The sequence below is a fragment of the Lithobates pipiens genome, unplaced genomic scaffold, assembly GCF_037356315.1.
Source record: "Lithobates pipiens isolate NorthernLeopardFrog02 unplaced genomic scaffold, aLitPip1_a1.2 Scaffold_18, whole genome shotgun sequence".
Taxonomy (NCBI): Eukaryota; Metazoa; Chordata; class Amphibia; order Anura; family Ranidae; genus Lithobates; species Lithobates pipiens.
In genome coordinates, this window is record NW_027507758.1 from 424,614,404 (window position 1) to 424,638,734 (window position 24,331).

General features: G+C 42.3%; 1 protein-coding gene across 2 annotated transcripts in view; it reads left to right on the forward strand.

Annotated features, from left to right (window-relative positions):
* Positions 1–24,331, forward strand: part of SI (sucrase-isomaltase) — a 342,643-nt gene that overhangs the window by 244,071 nt on the left and 74,241 nt on the right. For both annotated transcript variants that reach the window (XM_077488042.1, XM_077488043.1), the window contains 3 exons: positions 14,123–14,323; positions 17,923–18,077; positions 20,970–21,138. In XM_077488042.1, the coding sequence (XP_077344168.1) occupies positions 14,123–14,323; positions 17,923–18,077; positions 20,970–21,138 (525 nt within the window). The remainder of the gene's footprint in view (positions 1–14,122; positions 14,324–17,922; positions 18,078–20,969; positions 21,139–24,331) is intronic.

Here is a 24,331-nt window from a genome sequence, read left to right on the forward strand (position 1 = left end):
GTGCACGGGTTAAATCACCCAGCAAAGAGGGCATCGGTATGGAAAGAAGCTCAGAGACTGCGCGCAGATGTACTCTGCTTACAGGAATCGCATTTCCTAGCTAACGACCCGCCACCTTTTCACAACAAGAATTTCCCTCATCTTTTCTATGCATCCGCCTCGCAAAAACGCAAAGGTGTTGTGATAGCTGTTAGAGACTCGATTGCTTTTTCGCATATCCTCACAGTAACAGACCCTGAGGGCAGATATATAATTTTGGTAGGTTCTCTTAACAATAAGATCTACACCATTGTGAACCTTTACGCTCCTAATTCCCACCAACTCAGGTTTCTCAAGAGACTGCTTACAAGAATCAATGAAGTGCGGCAAGGAGCCCTGGTAATGTGTGGGGACTATAATATAACTGTAGACTTCCAAATGGACACTACCACCAGATCTTGTAGACCTCTTCCCTCTTTACAACGCTTGCTGCAGGAGGAGGGGCTATACGACGTCTGGAGATGTCAGCACTCTACTGAGAGGGATTATTCCTTCCACTCCTCCAGACATAATACGTATTCAAGAATTGATATGATCCTTGTGGATAGATTTTTGTTGCAAGCAGTGTCCTCCTCCGCCATACATGGTATCTCTTGGTCTGATCATGCCCCTGTTTCTGTAGTGGTGGCGGAGGGGAACACTCATAATGTGTCTGGGGTCTGGAGAGCGAGTGCTGGCATATTTGGTTCACAAGAACAGATGTTAGAGGTAACTAAAAGTCTCAAAGAATTTTTTATAACCAACACTGGTTCGGTTAACGATCCAATGATTCTTTGGTGTGCACACAAAGCTTATATAAGGGGTATTCTGTTGCAAGCTAGTGTAAGACTTAAGAAACAGAGATCTCTCAGGCTGGACCAAATCCTAACTGATATCGACTTACTGGACAAACAGAACAAGATAAACCCCTGCCCCATGACGGCTCACAGGTTAGGCGCCCTCCGTTCTGAGCTCAGACTTCTGCTTTTAGAAGATCATGATAAATTTGTCCACTACCTCAAATTGACTCATTACTCGGCGGGAAATAGAGCGGGTAAATATTTGGCCCAGCGTTTACGAGAACAAAAAGCTCGAACCACTATCCCTTATTTAATCAACTCTTCGGATAATAGTAAAATATATAATCCTAAAGATATTGCTGACTCCTTTGCCCGATACTATTCCTCGCTATATAATATTAAATCAGACTCCAACACCTCACAACCAACAGAAGCAGACATCCAAGCCTTTTTAGACAGTGTCTCGCTGCCCAAACTTTCTGTGGAGCAACTTTCCACGTTAAATGCCCCTATTTCCCAGACAGAAATACAAAAAATCATTAGAACACTGCCGTCGGGCAAATCTCCTGGCCCTGATGGCCTTCCTGGCGAATATTATTTAAAATTCGGCGACCTTTTAACCCCAACATTACAAGCAATTTACTCACAAGCGGCCACTACCTCCTCCTTCCCCTCGGAAACGTTAGGCGCTTATGTTGTCACCATACCTAAACCAGGAAAATCTCCAGATACTCCGGCCAATTTCCGCCCTATTTCGCTTCTCAATACAGATGTAAAGATTTACGCTAAAATTCTGGCCCACAGACTGCTGCTCATTCTGCCAACTCTTATAAGCCCCGACCAAGCAGGATTTACAGTAGGAAGACAGGCTTCCGATGCGACTAGACGAGTGATTGATGTTGTGTGCCATGCGGGGACCTGTCGGACGCCTTCTCTGCTCCTCTCTTTGGATGCGGAGAAGGCGTTCGACAGGATACATTGGGGATATATGAATTCTGTCCTTTGTAAATTTGGATTTGAAGGCCCTATTCTATCCGCAATTTTAGCCCTCTACTCTACTCCTTCTGCGAGGGTGTATACCTCTAGCATCCTATCCCAACCTTTTACTATAACGAATGGCACACGGCAGGGATGCCCATTGTCCCCCTCCATTTTCAACTTACTGATAGAACCCCTAGCTGAAAAAATTAGATCCCACCCGGGCATCCAAGGTTTTACTTTCAGAGGCAAAAACCACAAAATAAATCTATTCGCGGACGATATAATCCTGTTCCTCACATCCCCAACACTTTCTTTAAAACACACTCAGCACATACTAGATCAATTCAGTAATATCTCCTATTATAAAGTTAGTGACACTAAGTCCCTTATCCTTCCCCTTGATGTCCCACTGAAGTTAATGCTTAATTTACAAAAGTCTTTTCCATACTCCTGGAAAAGGGACAGTATAACGTATTTGGGCCTGCAGATTACGGCAGACCCCAATAAACTAGCTGATGCCAACTATTCCTTGCTACTCCAAAAGCTAACCTCCGAGACCAGACGCATTTCTAAAACAGAACTAACGTGGTCAGGACGCCTAGCCTCTTTTAAAATGTTATTGCTCCCACAGATTCTCTACGTATTTCGTACGCTACCCATACCTATCAAACCCATGCACCTTAGGTTACTTAACTCTCTTCTTAATGGGTATATTTGGCAAAAGAAGAAGCCTAGATGCTCTAAAGGTCTATTAATAAAACACAGAAAGGTGGGGGGCATGGGACATGTGGAGCTACAAGATTACCTATCAAACCCATGCACCTTAGGTTACTTAACTCTCTTCTTAATGGGTATATTTGGCAAAAGAAGAAGCCTAGATGCTCTAAAGGTCTATTAATAAAACACAGAAAGGTTGGGGGCATGGGACATGTGGAGCTACAAGATTACCTATCAAACCCATGCACCTTAGGTTACTTAACTCTCTTCTTAATGGGTATATTTGGCAAAAGAAGAAGCCTAGATGCTCTAAAGGTCTATTAATAAAACACAGAAAGGTGGGGGGCATGGGACATGTGGAGCTACAAGATTACTTTAAGGCAGCTGTACTCACCCAGCTCAACACTTGGTTCAACAAACAAGCTTCTGCCCCTTGGAGAGACATCGAACAGTCTATGTCCCCGACGGGTGACCTTCCTTCCTTGCTTTGGCTTGACCGTCTGAGGCCCTTTAACTTGAGACAACTACCGCTGACGATCCAGGCCTCTCTTTGGGCATGGAGGGACCTCGGACGGATCGACCGTATGGAAGTGGGAACGGTTGATGTCCCCATAGATATTGACCTACTTACCAAGGCTATCCCTGGTCTTGTTCTTCAGACCTGGAGGCTCAAAGGTATCACTCTTCTCTCTGACTTGTTATGTGACAAACAAGTCAAAGATTTCAAAACGCTGCAAACTGAATATGGTTTAGAGATGGGTGAATTGTATAAATATGGTCAGATATCACACTTCCTGCGCTCCCTACCCACATCCCGAATTTACTTGCGGGAAGCTGTCTGGAAGTTTTATACGAATAAACACACGCTAGTAAAAGGGGTTTCGCTTTTCTATGGCCTTCTCCGGAACAAAAATGTGTTTACTAAATCCTCCCCGTATTTAAAATGGGAGGGAGACTTGGGAAAAGTATACACACTAAAACAGTGGTACGAAGCTGTCAACTCAATCTGCAGGGCATCTCGCTGTGTTAACCACTGGGAATTGTGCCAAAAGATATCCTTGAGGTGGTACCTTACCCCATACAGACTGTCTAAATTCTCCAGAGGGAATTCTAATTTGTGCTGGAGGGGCTGTGGAGAGGTGGGCTCACTCAAACATATTTTTTGGTCATGTAAGCATTTGACCAGTTTCTGGAACAGTGTATTTAGATTGTTAGCCTCCCTCACGGGGATTATCTCCCCTTCTGATCCAGGGCTAGCCTTATTGAATTTGGGTATTGAGAAATATCCTCCCCAGTATAGAACGGTGGTGACACATGTTCTTCTAGCCGCCAGATCACTCATAACTCAGAAATGGAAAACAGCTGTAGTTCCTAACCTCTCTGAAGTAATTACTATTGTGAAAACCAATTGTATATATGAAACTTTACTACTTTCTAGGTTGAGTAATGGTATGAAGCGTGCAGATGTCTGAAAAATATGGAAAGTTAAATATCACTAACCTGTTTCTACACTCTTAATATATTAGAAGTCTCAGGTCCATCTCAAACCCCCTAGCCCTCACTCTGTCCTCCCCCCTCCCTTTCTCTTTATTCCTCCCCCTCCCTAACGCTATTTTCTATTTGTTTTAGACCCCTTTCACACTGGGGCGTTTTTCAGGCATTTTTCATGCGCTTTAGCGTTAAAAAAAGTGCCTGAAAGAAGCTGCAACTGCAATCCCAATGTAAAAGCCCGAGTGCTTTCACACTGAGGCGCTGCGCTGGCAGAGCGTCAAAAAAAGTCCTGCAAGCAGCTTCTTTGCAGTGCTTTTGGAGCGGTGAATACAACGCTCCTAAAACGCCCCTTCCCATTGAAATCAATGGGAAGCGCTTGTAAAACGCCCGAAAAACACCTGAAAAACGCTATTGGCAGCAGCGTTTTGTGGGCACTTTTAACCCTTTATTTGGCCACTAGCAGGGGTTAAAAGTGCCCCAATAACGCTCGAAAAACGCTGCTAGTTTAAGCGGCGCTTTACGAGCGTTTTTCGGGCGCTGACATTTCACATTGGGACTGCAGATGAGGCTTCTTTCAAGCGCTTTACAGGCGCTTTTTTTAACGCTAACGCGTTTGAAAAATGCCTGAAAAACGCCCCAGTGTTAAAGGGGTCTTAAGGTTAACACCTTCTCTCTCTCCTTCTCTTCTGCCTGGTCTTTCCGCCTTTCTTTTGGTTCTCCTTTCTCCTTATGTCCTTGGCTCTTTATAGTCCCAATCTGCCCTTCCTCCACTATTGAGCCGAAAGATAACCTACGTATAATGAAAGGGGTTTAGTTATAAGATACAAAATGATAACCTAAGAACAAAGCGCTTAGCTATGTATTTGAATGATTACATTAATACGCTCCTCTTTCTACACGTGGCTTAAAATCTGTAAATCTGCATATGTTATTGCACTATTGTAATTCCTTTCATATACATGATGTATATTACTGTCTATTTTCTTTGTTTGTGAAAATCTCTAATAAAAATTAAATAAAAAAAAAAAAAATAATTTGCACCCTTAGAAATCCTGAAGGCAGTGATTGGTTTTCGGGGTGCCGTACACGGCTAGACTCCCAAAAAGTCCCACATATGTTGTATCCCCATACTCAGGAGAAGCAGCAGAATATATTTTGGGGTGCAATTCCACATATAACTATGGCATGTGTGAGCAATATATCATTTAGTGACAACTTTTTGTAAACTTTTTTTTTTTTTGTGTCATTATTCAATCACTTGGGACAAAAAAAAATATTCAATGGGCTCAACATGCCCCTCAGCAATTTCCTTGGGGTGTCTACTTTCCAAAATGGGGTCATTTGGGGGGGTTTGTACTGCCCTGCCATTTTAGCACCTCAAGAAATGAGATAGGCAGTCAAATTAAAAGCTGTGTAAATTCCAGAAAATGTACTCTAGTTTGTAGATGCTATAAACCAATAAATATAGGCTTATTGACATTTTTTTTACTAAAGACATGTGGCTGAATAAATTTTGCCCTAAATGTATCACTAAAATTGAGTTTATTCGATGTTTCTTATAACAAAAAGTAGAAAATATATTTTTTTCTTAAAATTTTCGGTCTTTTTCCATTTATATCGCAAAAAATAAAAATTGCAGAGGCAATCAAATACCATCAAAAGAAAGCTCTATTTGTGGGAAGAAAAGGACGCAAATTTTGTCTGGTTACAACATTGCATGACCGTGCAATTACCAGTTAAAGCAGTGCAGTGCGAAATTGTAAAAAGACCTCTGGTCCTTAGGCTGACAATTGGTCCGGGGCTGAAGTGGATACACACGGTCGGACAAAGTTGTCGGAAAATTTGATCGTTCGGAACATGATGACGTTCGTTCGTTACAACGGGACTACGTTCAGGCTAGTAGCCAATAGCTTTGGTCTCATAATTTGATCTGAGCATGAGTGGCACTTTGTCCAATCCGAATTCTCTACAAATGATCAGACAATGTCCAATCGGATCATGTTTGCGGAAAAATTTATATCCAGCTCTCAAACTTTGCTGGTCTGACATTCCGATGGAAAAAGTCCAATGGAGCCCACACACGGTCGGATTATCCGACAACACGGTCCGATCGGACATTTTCCGTCGGAATGTCCGACCGTGTGTACAGGGGCTTACACTTACAAAGATTGAAGATGTGAGTTAGAAAGTGTAGGATAGAGCAAGAGGGTGACTGTGGTAATTGCCAAGGGCAGGTAGTTTGGTGGGCATTAGAAAACATGTTTAGAAAGCTCCTCTTAAGTAACAGGTTTAAAAGAGGAAAGTATAGAGTGTGCAGATGGGCATGCAATATTTGATGGGGATATAGCTGTACAGTGGATATCTCATCAGGATCTGCATCATTCTTCTTTTTGAAGTGATTTGCAATCTCATGGCCATTGAATACATTAGTGGATAGATGTGTAATGTGATCTCCACACTGCAGTTAGGTTGAGTGTTATTTGGACAACTTCAAGGACTGCAGCTGTGGTATAAGGTATATGTTTATTTTAAAATGAGTATGTGCGAACCCAGCGCTGTCTCCTTCAAGATGGGTATTGGTGTTATATCTATTGCATACAATCAATTGACAAAAATACAATCCTTAACATAATATACTTGTGAAAATAATATTCAGTGCAACATGATGCGTCCAAAATAAGTCTTTCAAAGTGCTTATAACGGTGCCATTTTTCCAATGCCAAGATTGACATTAAGGTGCCGTTCTGTGCTCCCCACTGTATGTGCCCCCACTCACCAACTTTTGAAGATTTAAGCACTTTTAAAAAAGTTAGTAATCCTCAGATTGCAACAAATGGTTTCCTCTTCCTTTTCCTCTCAATATTTCGGCAGCTGATGTTATGATCCTCATATAGATTTAGAGAAATATAACCAGGAAAGATTAATTGCGTACTTGTATTTTATTATAAAAAAGCAGTTTAAAAACAAGTTGCACACTTACAGAGTTTCCTCTTGTGTATTAGCATGTGTAGATGCAGTTTTGGAATACAAGAAGCCCCGATTTGCGTTCCAAAGAGTGTACATGATGTAACCAGGAAGTATCCACTGGTTTAGTGCATTTTTCTCCGCCCAGAAAGCATCATCAGAAACTCAGAGAGCTTGACAAAGCGCATGTGCGTGAAACACATTGTCACAGCAACAGGGACGCTTGCGCTCCAGGCTGGCCATGGCAGCTTCCTCTTCCAGGCACAATGCTTCTGCCCAGGGCTCCACTGATCCAGACATTCTGGCGGGTCCGGCATGGATACACTTCCTGCTAGTTTCATCTTGTGGCTTTAATGGTCGGTGCCTTCACCCGGATCTCCCCCCCGTCGGGGACACAGAGACTCATCAATGCCTGAGCCAGCCCACAGTCAGCACTGTAATGTTACAATTTCATGTTCAATGGATTATGTACTGTTTTTAACCTCATTGTGGATACATCGCCAAAAAACTCAGCAGGTGCATATTGTGGATCGTTGCGGCCATTGTCTACTATTTATCATCCCAGCCTGTCATGGTTATGCAGTAAACTTTCTCTGTCAGCTTACCTCTCCTCATGTGTTCAGACTAAGAGGCCAGCCACTCTCACCTGGCTGTTTTTATAACCTCTCCTCTAAGCATGGCTCCACCCTAGACCCTATCAGGGAACCCTATATTAACCTGTGCACTGCAAGTCAGCGGTGCTGATCAACCATTGTGTATTCACTGTGTGTTTGGCTTCCTGGTTCCTGCTTGTCTTGAGCTCTTCATTTGTCTCTGTTACCAACCATGGTGGGTTCCCGACTATTCCTGTATGCTTGTGACCCTGACCTTTTGGCGCGTCTCCAACTATCCCCTTTTGCCTGTGACCCTGAACCTTCGGAGTGTACTCTGTTGTCCTTGTCTGCTAGTGGCCTGACCTTGGCTTATTCTCTTACTATCCCCCTGTTGCCTACTGTAGGCATGAGGTAGGAGACCCTGGGGGTCGCGACCTGGAGTCAGTTGCAGCCCAGTCCATCCTCACCACTAGAGGCTTTGGTGAACACCTGCTGGCTCTTAGACTCTGCGTCCTAGGGAATCTTACGCTCTAACCCCAGAGGGATCCGTGTTGGTGTTCCAGTGGCTCTGCCTTCCTTTACAACCCAGACTCCAATCCGTAGCAGTCAGTCGTAGGGTCCACTACCTTGCGGTGCACTCCTGATCTCAATGGTGTGCATCTGTCACCTGGCATCAGGTGGCCTGACAGATCCCCTGAGCGCTGTCAACCTTTGTTGTCTTCAGTCTTCCAGCATTCAATCCTATGCTAATTGACAGCAGAACAGTTGAGCTGTGACTATACAAATCCCATATTGGGTGACTTCACAGCCATTAGCACCTGTAACCCAGGTTTTAAAGCTTTCTACAGGCAACTCTTTGGTGGTTGGAGGGAAAGGCGAAAGAATACAGGGAGGGTATGAAGCTAATAAGGTCAGTGAGGGAAAAAGAATTGTTGGTCACATTGCAAGCAGTGCAGAAGTAGAAGAATACAAGGTCAAAAGGAGTTGCCATTAGAGGAAGAAGCTTGTTTCCATTGCGTTAGGTCAAAAGAGGTTAAGCTAAAAAGTTTAGAAGTAGCTGAAGTGTTAACGTTAACAGGAATTTTGAAGCTGCCGAGAATGATTGTGGGGATAGCTAGGCAGAGAATTCATCAAATAAGCTTGGCACCAGTCCAGGAAGCCAATAGATCACAGCAATTGTCAAAGAAACTGGAAAAAATAGACAAATACAATGTGCTTCAAAAAAACGAGAATGGCAGAGAGGGAGGTGAGTGAAGAACCTAAACAGTTCTTTGTGGGGATAGGACTCCAAATACACCTCCCTTACATGCTGGGAGAGTCCAGAGGGGACCACAATGGGAGAAGACAGTAGGGGAGGAATAGTAAACTTCCTGAAGCCAGGTTTCAGTAACAGCAACTAAGTTAAAGGAATTTGTGATAAAAGGGCATGGGCAGAGGTGAATTTGTTACAAGGCTGGGCGAGCATTCCAAAGGGCACATGAGATGGTTAGGCTGGTTCTGGGAAGACAAGGAATAGCAACTAAATTTGTGGATTGTGGCTGCTGCCAGATAATGAGGGGCTATGGGTGTGTGGTCAAAGTTAAATGATGCAGGGCAAGGATTAGGGTATATATCACCAGACATTAGGAGAAGCGGAAGGGTTAGGGAGACAATATGGGAGTGTGGTTTATATGAAGGGACTTGTACTTAAGCTGAGGTTGATGAGTGCAGTAATGAGGAGCAGACAGTAGTGACAGTGATACATATAAGCTGTGGGATGCAGAAAAGGAGTGAAAAAGATAGGACATACTGTAACTGTGAGCAGGAGAGTAAGGCCGCGTACACACGGGCGGACTGTTCGCCCAACTTAGTCCGCTGAACAGTGTTTCAGCGGACAGTCCGCTCGTGTGCGGGCTTCAGCGGACTGTTTCAGCGGACAGTCTGAGGAACAAAGTCTTACGGAATTTCTGTAAGACAGTCCGTTCAAACTTGGTTTTGTCCGTCCAAACTTGGTTTCAGCGGACAGTCCGCTCGTGTGTAGGCAAGTTGGACGGACTAAGTATCGCGCATGCTCAGAAAGGGTTTACACGGCCGAAGGTTGCATTGCAGTGTATAGGACGTCGTTTTTCTAGTCCCGTCGTACGTGCTGTACACGTCATCACGCACGTTTTCAGCGGACTGTTCGTTCATTGTGTGTGGTCAAGTCCGTTCATGCTAATTTTGAACGGACTGTTTGTCGGATTGTTTGACGAACTTAGTTGGGCGAACAGTCCGCCCATGTGTACGCGGCCTTAGAGAGTATGTTACAGAGAAAGGAGAAATGAAAAAGCAGAAATACAAGAGTTGGGTGAGGAAATAAGGTCACCAGCAGTGTCTTTAGTGTTTTGCAAAGTAGGCGAGACAGGAGAGAACAAAATGATCACCGCAATAAAACTGACTGGGACTGAGCTGTTTAAAGCAGAGCTCCGTCTAAAAAAAATAAAAGTCAGCAGATACAAATACTGTAGCTGCTGACTTTTTATATAAGGACACTTACCTGTCCAGGGATCCTGCAATGTCAGCACCCCAAGCCAATTTGTCCATCGGCTTTGGGTGCAGGCGCGGACATTGTAAGTAAGAAACTGGCAGTGAAGCCTTCAGGCTTCACAGCTGGTTTCCTACTGCACATGTCTGATTTGCACTGCGCTTTCTGAATGGTCCCGCTATCTTCTGGGACACGCACAGGTCACTGATATGCCACTGATCGCCAATCATCAATCCTACCCAGAAAGTGGGAGTGGGTACCTGTCAAAACCAGGTACCTGCTCCCTCCCAAAAAGTGCCAAATGTGGCAGAGGGTGCGAACAAGCAGAGCTTTTCTTTTTGGGTGGCGCTTTAACAACAGCATAGATTACCATGAAGTTATTGATAGCAATGAGTCAGGCCACGTACACACGCGGGGACTGTTCGCCCAACTTTGTCCGTCAAACAGTTTCGGCAAACAGTCCGCTCAAAATTAGCATGGACGGACATGGCCACACACGACGAACGAACAGTTTGCTGAAACCGTGCGCGATGACGTGAACGGCACGTACGACGGGACGAAAAATACGACGTCCTATACACTGCATTATAACTTTCGGCGTGTAAATCCTTTCTGAGCATGCACGGAACTTAGTTTGACGAACAAGCCTACACACGAGGGGACTGTTCGCTGAAACAAAGTTTCAGCGGACAGTTTTTCGGAATTTCCGAAAAACCTTGTTCAGCGGACTGTTCGCTGAAACTGTCCGCTGAAAGCCCACACACGAGCGGACTGTTTGCCGAAACACTGTTCAGCGGACAAAGTTGGGCGAACAGTCCCCGCGTGTGTACGCGGCCTTAGTTTCAGCTAGAAGTAGATGTTGAGAGCTACATGGATTACCTGTGAGGGGACAGACAAGAGATGTTCAAATTATGCTGTTTTGAAGTGTGCCAATACTTAATCCAAGATAATACTTTATCCAAGACATTAATGAGCAACGTCAACCCTAACCCATGCTTCCTCAGGCTGTTTACAAGGAATAGAACAAGACATGCAGAGGAGCGATCAGGGAAGCTAAAACAGAATACAAGAATCACATTGCTACAAGTTAAACTTTTTTTAAAAAAATACATCACTAGTAAAAAAAGTTATGGAAGAACAGATAGGCTGCATAACATATGAACATGGGAAGTTGGTCACAAAATTAGCCTGTTAGACTGTTAGATATTTTTTTTTCTCTCTTCAATTTTGGAAGTTTTTTTTGGCAGGCCAAATCACCAGGTAAAAAAAAAAAAGAAAACAAATGCAGCCAAAACATCTAAGGGCTGGTGATGTATTACATTTTTGTTATTGGATATAGATACACTTTTAGGCTGGATTCACACCTATGCATTTTTAGTGCTTTTTGCATTTTGCGGATTTGCACTACAGAACGTGTTCCATAGGAAACAATGGTAAATGGTGCAGATCTGAAAAATGCAAAAAGTGCTGAAAAAAAATTGGTGTGAATCCAGCCCAATGCTAGGTCGAGTCTAATGCCTTGTACACACGGTCGGACATTCCGACAACAAAATCTATCAGATTTTTTCTGACAGATTTTGTGCCAAACTTGTCTTGCATACACACGGTCGGGTAAAGTTGTCAGAAAATCCAATCGTTTGGAACAAGGTGACATTAGTTGCGTACAACGGTACTACGTAGAGGCTAGTAGCCAATAGCTTTGGCCTTGTAATTTAATCTGAGCATGCGTGGCACTTTGTCTGTTGGAATTCTCTACAAGCGATCTGAAAAAGTCTGATCAAATTTTGTTGTCGGGAAAATTTTAGATCCAGCTCTCAAACTTTTTCCGTCGGGATTTCAGTCGCATTTTTTTCCGTCCGGAAAATTTGACCGTGTGTACAGGGCATTATGCTTCATTCTCTAAATCTGTAGAGAGATGGTGAACATTTGTACAGCTTTGGCATGGGATCCAAGGTGTTCCACAGGGAAGGATTTGAGTTTCAGTTGGGTACTGAATCCAAACCCCATGGAACTTAGTGAGCGCCAGTGGTCTGGGCACTGCCATGGGTAAGATGTATCAAAGCAAAATTCTTTAGAAAAATTGTTTGGCTTGGAGCAATGATTTAGTAATGCTTTGGCCCCTTTCACACTGGGACGGTGCGGGCATCGGCAGTAAAGCTCCGCTATTTTTAGCAGCGCTTTACCGTCATTTTAGCAGCGGTCTGCGGCCACTAACTGGGGGATTTTAACCCCCGCTAGCGGCCAAAAAAGGGTTAAAACCGCCCGCAAAGCGCCACTGCAGAGGTGTTTTTCAATGGGTAGGAGCAGTTTAGGAACAGTGAATACACCGCTCCTTTCACCGCTCCAAAGATGCGGCTAGCAGGACTTTTTTCACCATCCTTCTAGCGCACTGGAGTGAAAGGGGCCGGTTTTTTCAGGCGCTACACAGGCGCTTTTTCTGTAGCGCCTGAAAACCACCCCAGTGTGAAAGGGGCCTTAAAGTAAAGCATTACAAATGCAAAACTCGAATGAATAACATGTGTAGGGATTGCCCTGACTCTGCCTTTGAAGTAGTACATCTGACAAAACAGCTGCTGACATGATCTGTGGTTGTAGTCACACTAGCAGAGATACTTTTAAAGATCCTGTGCACTTCTAGTCAATTTACAGTATATTGTTGTCAGTCTCAAGCCGTGATGAAGAGAGCATTTTTGAACACCTGAAACACATTGGATACTCTTAGTAATGCCCTCTAACTTTATTGGAAAATAGTATTTTCTGGACTTTTTAGCAGTGGTGTGGCATTTTAATCTAGATAATTGTTACATTACTACATTATTAACCTTATAAATCCAGCAATACTGTTCCACTTTCCTAAACTGACCCTGCCTGTGAAGTGCCACATCTATTTATAAAACCTACAACAACAATGACATTTATAAAGATTTTTTTTTTCATTGATAGCAAAATTACAGCTTCCGGGCACTTCATTATGCAAATAAAGCAGCTAGGAATTCCATACATCTACACCAGACCCATATTTTAGATAAGAGACTGGTATTTGTTAATGGGGGACCCCCACACATAAATAAGAAAAAAGTGTAGGGGTTCCTTCTTATTCACACCAGGTCTGGATTAAATATTAAGGGGAAACTCCACATAATATTCAAGAAAGAAATCCATACCAGACACTTTTCTGGCATGCAGTCTGCCAGGTCAGGAAAGGGAGTAACCCAAGTGTGCACCCCCATTGGGTTCCCTTTTATTTATAGCAGATCCTTCGTGCCTGGTTCAAATATTATGGGGAAGCCCCATGCAAAATTCAAGAAAAATCCATATCTGACCCTTTTCCATCATGCAGTCTAGGAGTCCAGGAAAGGAAGTACGATGAGTGGGCACCCCCATTGACAGCAGGAAGCTGCTATGTATAATAGCATAAGTAATACCACTATTATACATAATGTTCCCACCAATCAGATCTCCAAACGTGTGTTTAAGCTGTATCTTAAACTCATCCCTAGTTCATAAACCTCAATGGAGTTTTTACCTTTTACATTTGCTTTCAGGGTCTGTGCCGAGCACCTGTCCAACTGCTTTCTAAACACAGGAGGTCAGCTGCACAGTATGGGCAGCATTCAGAGAATGCTTTGCATTCTCTGAATGAATGCAAAGAGTTCTCTGATTGAATGAGGTGGAGACAGTGACATGAACATTCTGCTTCTCCACCTTGTCCAATCAGAGGATTTTTCACATTCAGAAAATACAAAGCTTTCACTGAATGCTGCCCATCCTGAGCAACTGACCTTTTCTGTTCAGTAAACAATAAGATCAGCTGCTCTGTACTGGACACAGAATCAAATGAAGATCACTGGAGTAGTTGTGTCTAAGTCAGTGATTTCCAGCTTCCAGGGGCATCAGCTAGTTATGGTATGCATAGTTACATTGGTCTAAGGAGGACCAGTGTAACTATGTATAAAATACCTTTACCAGGAATTCCACTTTAACATGTTTGTGCCAAGAAGCCACCAGAATGTCACATGTGTACTTACTACTTTTTTTTTCTGTTTTACTTACAGAGCGCTAGTGATCCTAAAGCACCAAACTGCTTCTATCCAGATGAATTTGGATATAGTGCCACCAATATTCAAAACACTGCTACTGGAATAACAGCAAATCTGGGGAACCCAACAACATCTGTACGTTATGATAACTCTCCATCAATAAGGGACCTTCGTCTAACTGTCACCTTCCATGAAGATAATATGCTTCAGTTTAAGGTAATGTTGAGTTACAGTATTATTATTTTAGAGAAACATTATTAAACAAACTTTCAAGTTGATGTGTACTTCCACAGGGTGACACTGTGGGTACACGGGTAGCAGTGTGCCAGCGTCCCTATAATGGGTATATGGAAACAAAAACTAAAGAATGGACTTTAGAGGCACACAAGCAAACTGTCTAAAAATTATAAAGTTGGTTTATTAAATACAAAATTCATATGATAAGAACAATAGGTCCAAATAGGTACATATAAAATTCCATGAGGTTAATCTTTTATACCCGCCACATGACCTTTAACACCACCTCATACAATACTTTTAGTTATAATGATATAACCAGACAAATGGGAATCAAAATTCCCATAGTTGTACATTGACCACTTTAAGAGTGATAGGGTGCTCGCTCGTGGCCGGCACCCGCAATGTCCTCCGGCCACCCGCGATTGCTCCACAGAGAGCCAGAACAGGGATCTGTGTATGTAAACAAACAGATTCCTTTACTGACAGAGGAGTAGAGAGAGATCTGCTGTTCCTAGTGATTAGAAGCAGCGATCTCTCTCCTCTTCCAGTCAGTACACTTCCTCCACATTTAGAAACACCTCCCTATGGAACATGTAACCCCTTGATCGTCCCTAGTGTTAACCCCTCCCCTGCCAATCACTTTTAGCAGAGTAATGCGAGTTTACACATAAAAATGCACAAGAAAGTAAAGTAGAAAGTGCATTTCTGATATGCCCAGTTGTGAATGGAATGTGTTTATGCTGTGTTTATGCTGCATGGATAACCAGGGAGGAGAGCTGAGGGTAAAAGAAAAAAAAAAAAACCTTGTCCATCAAAGTCCTTTAGGAGTGTAAAGCTTTATATCTAATCCTGATACGACTTCTGAGATAACATAGAAGTCTGTGGGTCTGAAATTGCACTGGAGTCTAGTGCAGTAACCTTTTCCAAAGTCCACTGTGCTGAGTCCTATTGAAAATTATGTAATTTTCCTTGTCATATAAAAGTGAAAAAACGCACTGGTTCACATCAAAAAGGCACATGCAGAAATGCATCTGGGACCCATCTGGACTTCATTTTTGTGGGGTGAACTGGCCTCTAAGGCTCTATTCACACTTGTACAATCCCAAAGTTGTGCAACTTTGGAATACAGCTTTGGTTTAACTTTGACCCAACATTGGATGGGTGCGACTTGGATGTGACTTTGACTAATGATAATGGACAACTGTTGCACAACTCGCACATGTATAACATTCAGGTGTGACTTTTGAGCGTTAAATTGCAGTTTATGGCACTCAAATCACATGAAAGTCGAACCAAAGTAGTGGCACAAACCTAAAGTCACTGCGACTTTTAAGTTGCACATTTTTGAATGGTTGCCATTGAAGAACTTGTCATGCGACTTCAGTGTGCAAGTTGCATGATAGAAGAGAGCCCTGTTTCGTGTCTCTAGAGACAGCGGCAATGTGCCATTTGTTTTCTCCCTGCAAATTGCCCACCGCACTATCACAGTCTCACATTAGGTTGTCAGCATATACTGTATATCATTGTTTTTAGATGCTATAACTTTCACACAAACCAATTAATATACACCTATTGGGATTTTCTTTTTTTTACCAAAGAAAAAACAAAACAGTGGTGATCAAAAACCACCAAAAGAAAGCTCTATTTGTGTAAAAAAATTATATAAATGTAATTTGGGTACAGCGTTTGATGACCGCACCATTACCAGTTAAAGTAGCGCAGTGCCGAATAGCATAAAAACACCTGGTCATTTGAAGGGGGTAAAATCTTCTGAAGCTTATGGGGTTAAAGTGGTTATAAAGCCTAAACATTTTTTTAGCTTAATGCACTCCTTGCTTTAAGGTAAAAAAAAAAAATGTTTCCTTGGCTGAAAGTGATAGGAGGGTTTACTTCCACTTTAAGAAAAGAATGATGTACGCGCCTTGGGTATATATAGCCGCTAGCAATTAGTGCAGATATACAAAACACTAAGTAAATGTAACAAAGAGGAATTGCGGTGCTTATCACAGTTTTTGAAAACTCAAAATGCCTGAAGTGTTGTAAAAGTGACTCCAAATTGAAAATGTAAAAAAAAAGTATATATTACATATAAAGCAAGTTCAAAGTAAGTCTTGTAAAAAAGCATAAATTATTATATTCCAGGTCATCTCCCTTTTCTAGTAATCCAGTCACCCAGTGCGACCTCCATCAATGCCAGAAAAATGCACTCACCAAATGTAGTTTTTGTCTAAAGCCGCGTACACACGTAGCCGTCTGTCCGACGTACTTAGTCTGGCAGACTTCCCGCCAGACTGTCCGTTGGACTTTCCAAACGGGCTACTTGCCCACACACGGCACTTTTTCAGCGGACTAATACGGCGTACTAAGTCCGCCGTACTATCCGCCCTACTTTTGAAATGAACGGACTCGCCCACACACGCGGAGGAAAGTCCGCTCATTTCGAGCGCGTCTCCAGGTAGGCGGGGCCCGCGAAGGAGACGTCGCTGGCCCCGCCGCCTGGTATGGACTTAAAGGGGAACCCCAACGCCGAAAAAAATCGGCGTGGGGGTCCCCCCCAAGTCCACAACAGACCCTTGTCCGAGCACGCTACCCGGCCGGCCAGGAAAGGAGGGGCGAGCAAGCGCCCCCCCCTCCTGAGCCGTACCAGGCCACGTGCCCTCAACATGGGGGGTGCCTTGGGGAAGGGGGGGGGCGCGCGGCCCCCCCACCCCAAAGCACCTTGTCCCCATGTTGATGAGGACAAGGGCCTCTTCCTGACAACCCTGGCCGTTGGTTGTCGGGGTCTGCGGGCGAGGGGCTTATCGGAATCCGGGAGCCCCCTTTAATAAGGGGGCCCCGGATACCGGCCCCCCACCCTATGTGAATGAGTATGGGGTACAATGTACCCCTACCCATTCACCTGTAAAATAAAGTACAAAAAAACAACACACAAGATAAAATAATTTATTGCACAGCTCCGGGGGTCTTCCGTCTTCGGGGGTCTTCTCGCCGGACTCCTCCGCTATCTTCTTGTAGCTCTTTTACTAGTGGAGGAGCCCGGCATTCTTCTTCGTCGCCGCGGCCTCTTCTTCCGACCTCGGGGGTCTTGTCCCCCTCTTCGGGTCTTCTGTCGCCCCCGCCGCCGCCCTGGCATTGCACAATAATAAACCTCAAGGTGGAGAATCCATCCATGTAAAAGCAGGCTGATTGTACCCAAGACAGTTCTTTGATCGACTTGGGTACAACCAGCCTGTCAGGTTTTTAACCTATGAGTACTGCTGGTGGCGATAGCCACTAACAGTTATCATTGTGTTCTGGCAGCAGGGAAGGCTCCCTGCTCCTGGCCTCCCCTCCCCCACTTCCTCCATTGGTAGAACACAATAGCTATGCGGGAGGCATTCCCCAGTCAACACTGGCTGAGTTGATGGGGAAATTGAGCGATTTTCTTTCGTTCCACCCGTGTGGAACAAAAGAGGATCAAATCATCTTTGGGCTGCTTGACTTCTTGGCAAAGGTAATAAAACAATATAGATAATTAGATGTCTACTCTCTTAAGTGTTTAAAGATGTTTACCTACTATCATTGAACTTTAACAGATATTTGATCCAAACAACAAAAGATATGAAGTTCCAGTTCCATTAAATATCCCAAACAGCCCAACCAGTACACAGGGAGGAAGACTGTATGATGTAGACATCGTCAACAATCCATTTGGAATTGTGATTAGAAGACGGAGCACTGGAACAGTCATGTAAGTATTTATTATTACAAATTGCACATTGTAGTTATTGTATAAAAAATGATTGCCCTTACTTTAAATGTGTTTATTGTGTCTTCATTATTATAACTGCCTCATAAATGATTTGTATTTCCTCACCAAACTTTTCTTACTTTGACTTTTTTCACATCATTGGGTCAAAGGTTATCTGAACTTTGACAGTTGCTACCTGACTGCTTACATACTGCGCTTTCAGAAGATGGGAGACTGATTTACTAAAGTATGAAGTGTGGAGAAGAGAAATGAAGTACAGTGATCCCGGACAGGTTTACTAAAGTAAAAAGCCCATGCATTTAATACAGCACATTTTAAACTTTAGGAAGTCTGGCCCAGGATCAGTTCACTTCTTCCTTTCTTTACGCATACGTAAATTAGGCTCACTATAAGAGCTTAAGCAGTCGATTAACCACAATTCAGATGACTTCTGTCCCTCTGCTTGCATTAGTATTTGCACCTCCCACCAATCAACATTTACAGGTTCTTTTTACGTCTTCACATCCTTGAATCTTAAAATCTAACTTCATTTTCCTAAGTATACTACATACATACATATGTACTACAGGTTTCCTATCAGTACTTTGTAAAAGATGTCCCAAAAAACACACCCTCCTCATAGAAAAATCACTAACAACTGATCACAATGTAAACACAAACTGGTTATCGTCATTCCTTTCCTCACATTAACAGAGTGAGGAGAGGAGAGCCAATAACTTGCTTGTGTAAAAGGGACATCTACACTGATTATCAGTGTTGAGATTATCAGTGCAGTCCCAACAGTGCCCACCAATGCTGCCAAGCAGTGCCTACCAGTGCTGCCAATCAGTGCTCATCAGTGCTGCCAATCAGTGCCCATCATTGCCACTTACCAGTGCCCATCAGTTTAGGCTATCAGTGCCCATCAGTGCAGGCTATTAGTGCTGCCTCCTCAGTGCCCATCAGTTCAGCCTATCAGTGCCCATCAGTGCAGCATCAGTGCACATCAGTGAAGGAGAAAAATTACCTGTTTGCAAAATTTTATAACAAACCATGAAAAACATTTTTTTCAAAATTTATATTTTTGACTTTTTCTATTATTTAGCAAAAAAAAGAAAAACCCAGTGGTGATTAACCCTCCTGCCCGAATTCCCGAGTGTGGCTTGGGGTTAAATTTCAGTACCATTAGCGGTAACCCCAAGTTACATTCAGGATTGCATTTCAGAATCCTAGTAAAGCATACTTACCTTGTCACCAGGATCCTGCGATGTCCCACCACTGTGTCCTCCACTGGATCATCCACCAGATGCTCTGTGTTCCAAGCTCCATTCCCTGCGAGTGTGGCGACGCATGGGGGTGGAGTCTGATGGAGAATTCAAAAAGTATAAAAAACATAACGCACACAGTACACTGTAATCTTACAGATTACATTACTTGATACATTACTGTATCAAATAATTTCACCTCCCTTTTGTCCCTAGTGCTTTGTCTAGTATCCTGCATGCACTTTTATATTATATATATATATATATATATATATATATATATATATATATATATATACACAGTTCTTTCTGCCTGGAAACTTGAGATTGTCCATGGCAACCAAAAAGCGTCCCTTTACATCAAAAGTGATTTTAGACCAGCTACAAAACAGTGGTAGTAAATTAGAACACTCGCAGAATTGAGCGATAGTGAATCGTGGGGAAATTCATGTTATTATTATTATTATTATTATTATTATTATATTATTATTTTTTATAATTATTTATAGTTGTTTATTATATTATAATTTATGATTTTGTGTTTCAAACTTTATCATACCCGGGATGTCTACTAGACTCTTGTTTGGACAGATTTAAGTGTGTTATTACTAAGAATTGCAGGCCTACAATATAAAACGCCAAATTTCTATGCAAAACAATGTACCGCTTTGAGATTCAAAAATATTACTTAATCATACCGCCAGGGAGGCTACATACCTCCAAAAGAAAGCTCTGCTTGTGTGAAATAAATAGCAGCAACACATACATTTTCATCAAGTGATAATATCCTGGTTTGACAGACAAATAGCAGTAGTAGTTCACTGAGGCCATCCTTGTTTTTACTAATGCAAAATTGTTCTGTCAAACTCTTATTCTATCAAACTCTTATTACAAATGAAGAGACTGCAGATTATAAAGCAGTGTAAAATTGGCCAGCAACAGGACATTTTTAATTTGGGAGATTTTGCTGCAATGTGCTAGACAAAAAGAGTTCAGTTTAAGGTTTTACTACAATAATTAAGAACCCACAGGCGACACAGGAGTGTAACATTGTCCAGTAGTGGGACAATTTTAAATAGCCGTTCAAGGCCCAAATTTACTAGAGACAAAGTCACACAGGCAGGGGCTTTGCTACAAAAATTTACCAGGACTGCACATTTCCAACTCACAGGATTCACTTCAGACCTGAACCTCATAACTAATCATATTCTGTTTTATAATATACCATATGTGCTGTTATAGTATATGTAATACGATTTTTTAATACAAATTTGACCAACTTAGTTCTTTAATCTTAGACATCCATTATGTATCAAAGTCAACGTAAAATGTAATTGGTAATTTTAACTTGGCCAAGATACCATTTTGAATGTTTTAAAGTGGATTCCAATTCTTGATTCCTATTACTGACATTACTTTTTGTTACCAATATTGTAATGATAGATATGTATGCAAGCATTACATGCTTACATAATTGATTTCATTTCGTTTTTTTTTTTAAAGAACTGGTAACAATGCCCAGGGACTTTATCAAACTAATGAAAAGAGTGTAAAAATACACAGCCCCATGAAATGGTTTATAGGAATACCACGTACATAATTTACAAATTACTTTTTTATTCTTCAGCTGGAATTCTCAGCTTCCTGGATTCACCTTCTCAGATATGTTTATTCAAATTTCAAATCGCTTGCCATCTTCTTATATATATGGACTTGGAGAAACAGAGCATGAGTCATTCAGAATTAACCTGGATTGGCACACCTGGGGATACTTTGGTAAAGACCAACCTCCTATAGTAAGTACCATTAAACATCCAGCCTTAGTTCCACCCATAATAAAAATCACCCTTTATTATGTGTCCTATGTACTAACATGGCTTATATTGACATGGAAATTACACTTTACACTGCGCGTAATCCATGTCTCCTGTGCTAATAAAGCACCCTTTCAGCCTTTTGGTATAATGCATCTTAGTACACCCCTGTTACCCAAGTAAAACAGACATAACCACCATCCTCACATCCTTAGCTTCACAGGCAGACTTGTTTCTGGAGAGCCTGTGTTCTTTTTTATCTAGAGTACTTAACAATATAGCTTGATAGCTTCACAATCAGCCAATCAAGCACAGGCATTCCTTCAAACAGGAGGAGTTATACAAATCTCAATCAATGAACAATGACTAGTGGAGTTTATGGGTGCGTCTGGGCAGGGGCAGTGTGTATGATTTCCCACCCCCTGTCTGTGCTCTTTAGCTACAGATAGAAACCACATAGCTGGCCTAAGGACTCATGAACACTGCCCCTAACCACAATGCATACAAAGACTCCAATTTTTACCATTGCCATGAATCCTTATTCTGCATTGTGCAACGCATACCCGGATTATACTACCATTCCTGCTGATGGGAGATTATCTGCAGGAACTTGCCATAGCCCCTCCATGTGCTGATCAGACACACAGAGCGACACAAGCATACATTCCCCCATAACTGATATCTTTGCAGAGTGAACACATCCCCCCGACGATCGTCTCTGCATTGCACAGGGGCCCTTTGCTGTTGGACATATCCCCACTCTGCAAACATCTCTCTGCAACCTCAGGAAGCTTTCCAATACCAAACAGGCCTCAACTGGTGTCAGCCTGCCCCAGTCCGCTTTTTAGCAGGAGAACTAACACTGGGAGACACTGTGACAATACATATTAAATCTTAATAGAATTTCCACAACAATATTAACAATACACTCTACTAAATGTTAACTGTCAGAAACTACCCAACATACTATAATATTGCAGAAGAGTACAGTTTAAAGTGATTCTAAAGGCAGATTTTTTTTATCTATTCTATGCATTAAGATATAAAAAAACCTTCTGGGTGCAGCAGCCCCCCTCGACAACCCTAATACTTAACAGAGCCCCATCTCGATCAAGCGATGTGCTCGAGTGCCTCAGCCTTCCTGGACTCTCCCTCCTGATCGGCTGAGACTCAGCAATGGCACCATTGGTTGCCGCTGCTGTCAGTCAAAGTCAGTTAGCCAATCAGGTGAGAGAGAGGGTGCAGGGCCGGACCATGGCCCAGTGAGTCAATGGAGACACAGAGCAGTGGTTCAGCTTGGTTGACCCTATAGCAAGCTGTTTGCAGGGGGGGGGGGGGGGGCAAGAGAGATTATGAGGGAACCGAGAAGAGGAGGATCTGGGCTCCTATGTGCAAAACCACTGCACAGAGCAGGTTAGTACAACAAGAAAAAAATTAGATGTTAGTATCACTTTAAGTTCCATTTTCTTCAAAAGTCAAGCAGACATATCTCAGGTGACAGTAAAAGAGATGTCATTGGGAGATAATATTCCTGAAGGCTCAGGCTTTAAAATATGCAATTTATAGATACTTTATATGAGTATTTGTGCATCATTTTTTTAGATTCAGCCTTCTCTTAAAGGCAGTATGATATTTTCTCATAGGTCACCACCAGCCACAGTCAGTAGGACACAGGAAATTTCATCAAGAGGCCCATGTCAGCATGCCAGATTTAAAAACTCAGTCATATAGTTACAATATTTAATCCTTATTTTATGTTCTAAACTGTAAAATAAAGCCATATTGTGACCAAATGCAAAAATATCTAGGGGATTTAGGACACGCTTTAACACATTTGTTACAGTGTGTATACATTAAATTGAAGCATTACACCACAGTGTAATGGTTTGGAATAATAACTCTTAGTAAATCTGGTTTGTCATAGTGGAGTTGATGACAGTAGGATAAGTCTATAACATCTCATTTTAAAATTGCAAATCAATATGACTGCGAGTCACAGTCAGATGTATGCTTTCCAGTCTTGCTTCAAATCATGTTAACAGTAGCTGTTCCCTTTCCAGCAAAATGTCTTTATCATTTCCAACAATAATTTTCAATGAATAAAAAATAATTTACTATACAGTTTGTATGTAGTATTAGTTACTGAGCTTGCTTTATTTGTTGAATTGGTTTCTAAAGTGTTCATTTAGACAGCCAAAACCTATTTGGATTCAGTAAAGAAAATGGGTTTTAGCAACTACATAACTAAGGCTACTAGGATGACCTATGACTGATAACATTCCTCTGAATTAAGGCACAGCCATAGGCCAGAAGCCACATCATTGTAGCTTACAGGTACACTCATGTTAACAGGCTGCTCCTCTTTTACATATACATAACAAGACTTAATTCTTAATTTTCAAATCAAAATTGGCAAACTATACAGTCGGGTCATGGCAGCCCAAAAGTTAAAATCTTATTGTATAAAATACCTATATATTTCCAGTGTAATAATACAGCACAAAAAGCAATGATGATATTGCAGAAAGGGGGTAGAGAGGCTGGGTATCGGTGCTTAGTAGCAGTGGAGAGAGGGGACTGAAGGCAGCACTTTGTAGAGAAGAAGCAGCTCTGGAGGGTCATAAAGTAAAGAGAAAGGTACCTCTAAGTGCAGAGGTTAACAGATTTATTACAGGCACAATGGGATTAAAAACACTTAAAAGACAGTAAGAGGCTATAGGCATATAAACATTTTCTCTCTGAGGAAGATCACATGCATCCTACTCAAACTGAATTCATCTGCCAGTGCATGCGGTTTGCCTTGGAGAGAAATTACTTTTTATTCCAGGGCCAATTCTATTGACAGATTTCAGGCACCACAATGGGTGCATATTTTGCACCATGCTGTGCCAATCTGTTTATGGGGTTCTAGGAGATGTTTTATATCTGTTCCCAGAATCCTTTTGCTAGGAATCTGGTCTATTATGGGAGGTACAATAACGATGTTCTCATCATTTGGGATGGTTCCCTTGATGCTGTTGGTGAATTTGTTTCCAACTTCAACTCAAACCAATTTGGCATCAAGTTCACTCATGTGGTGGATGCCAAATCCTTGTTTTTTTCTTTACCTCAAATTTGCCTGGGACTTGGATGGTAATGCTACATCCAAAGCCCACTTTAAGGAGACAACTGGCAA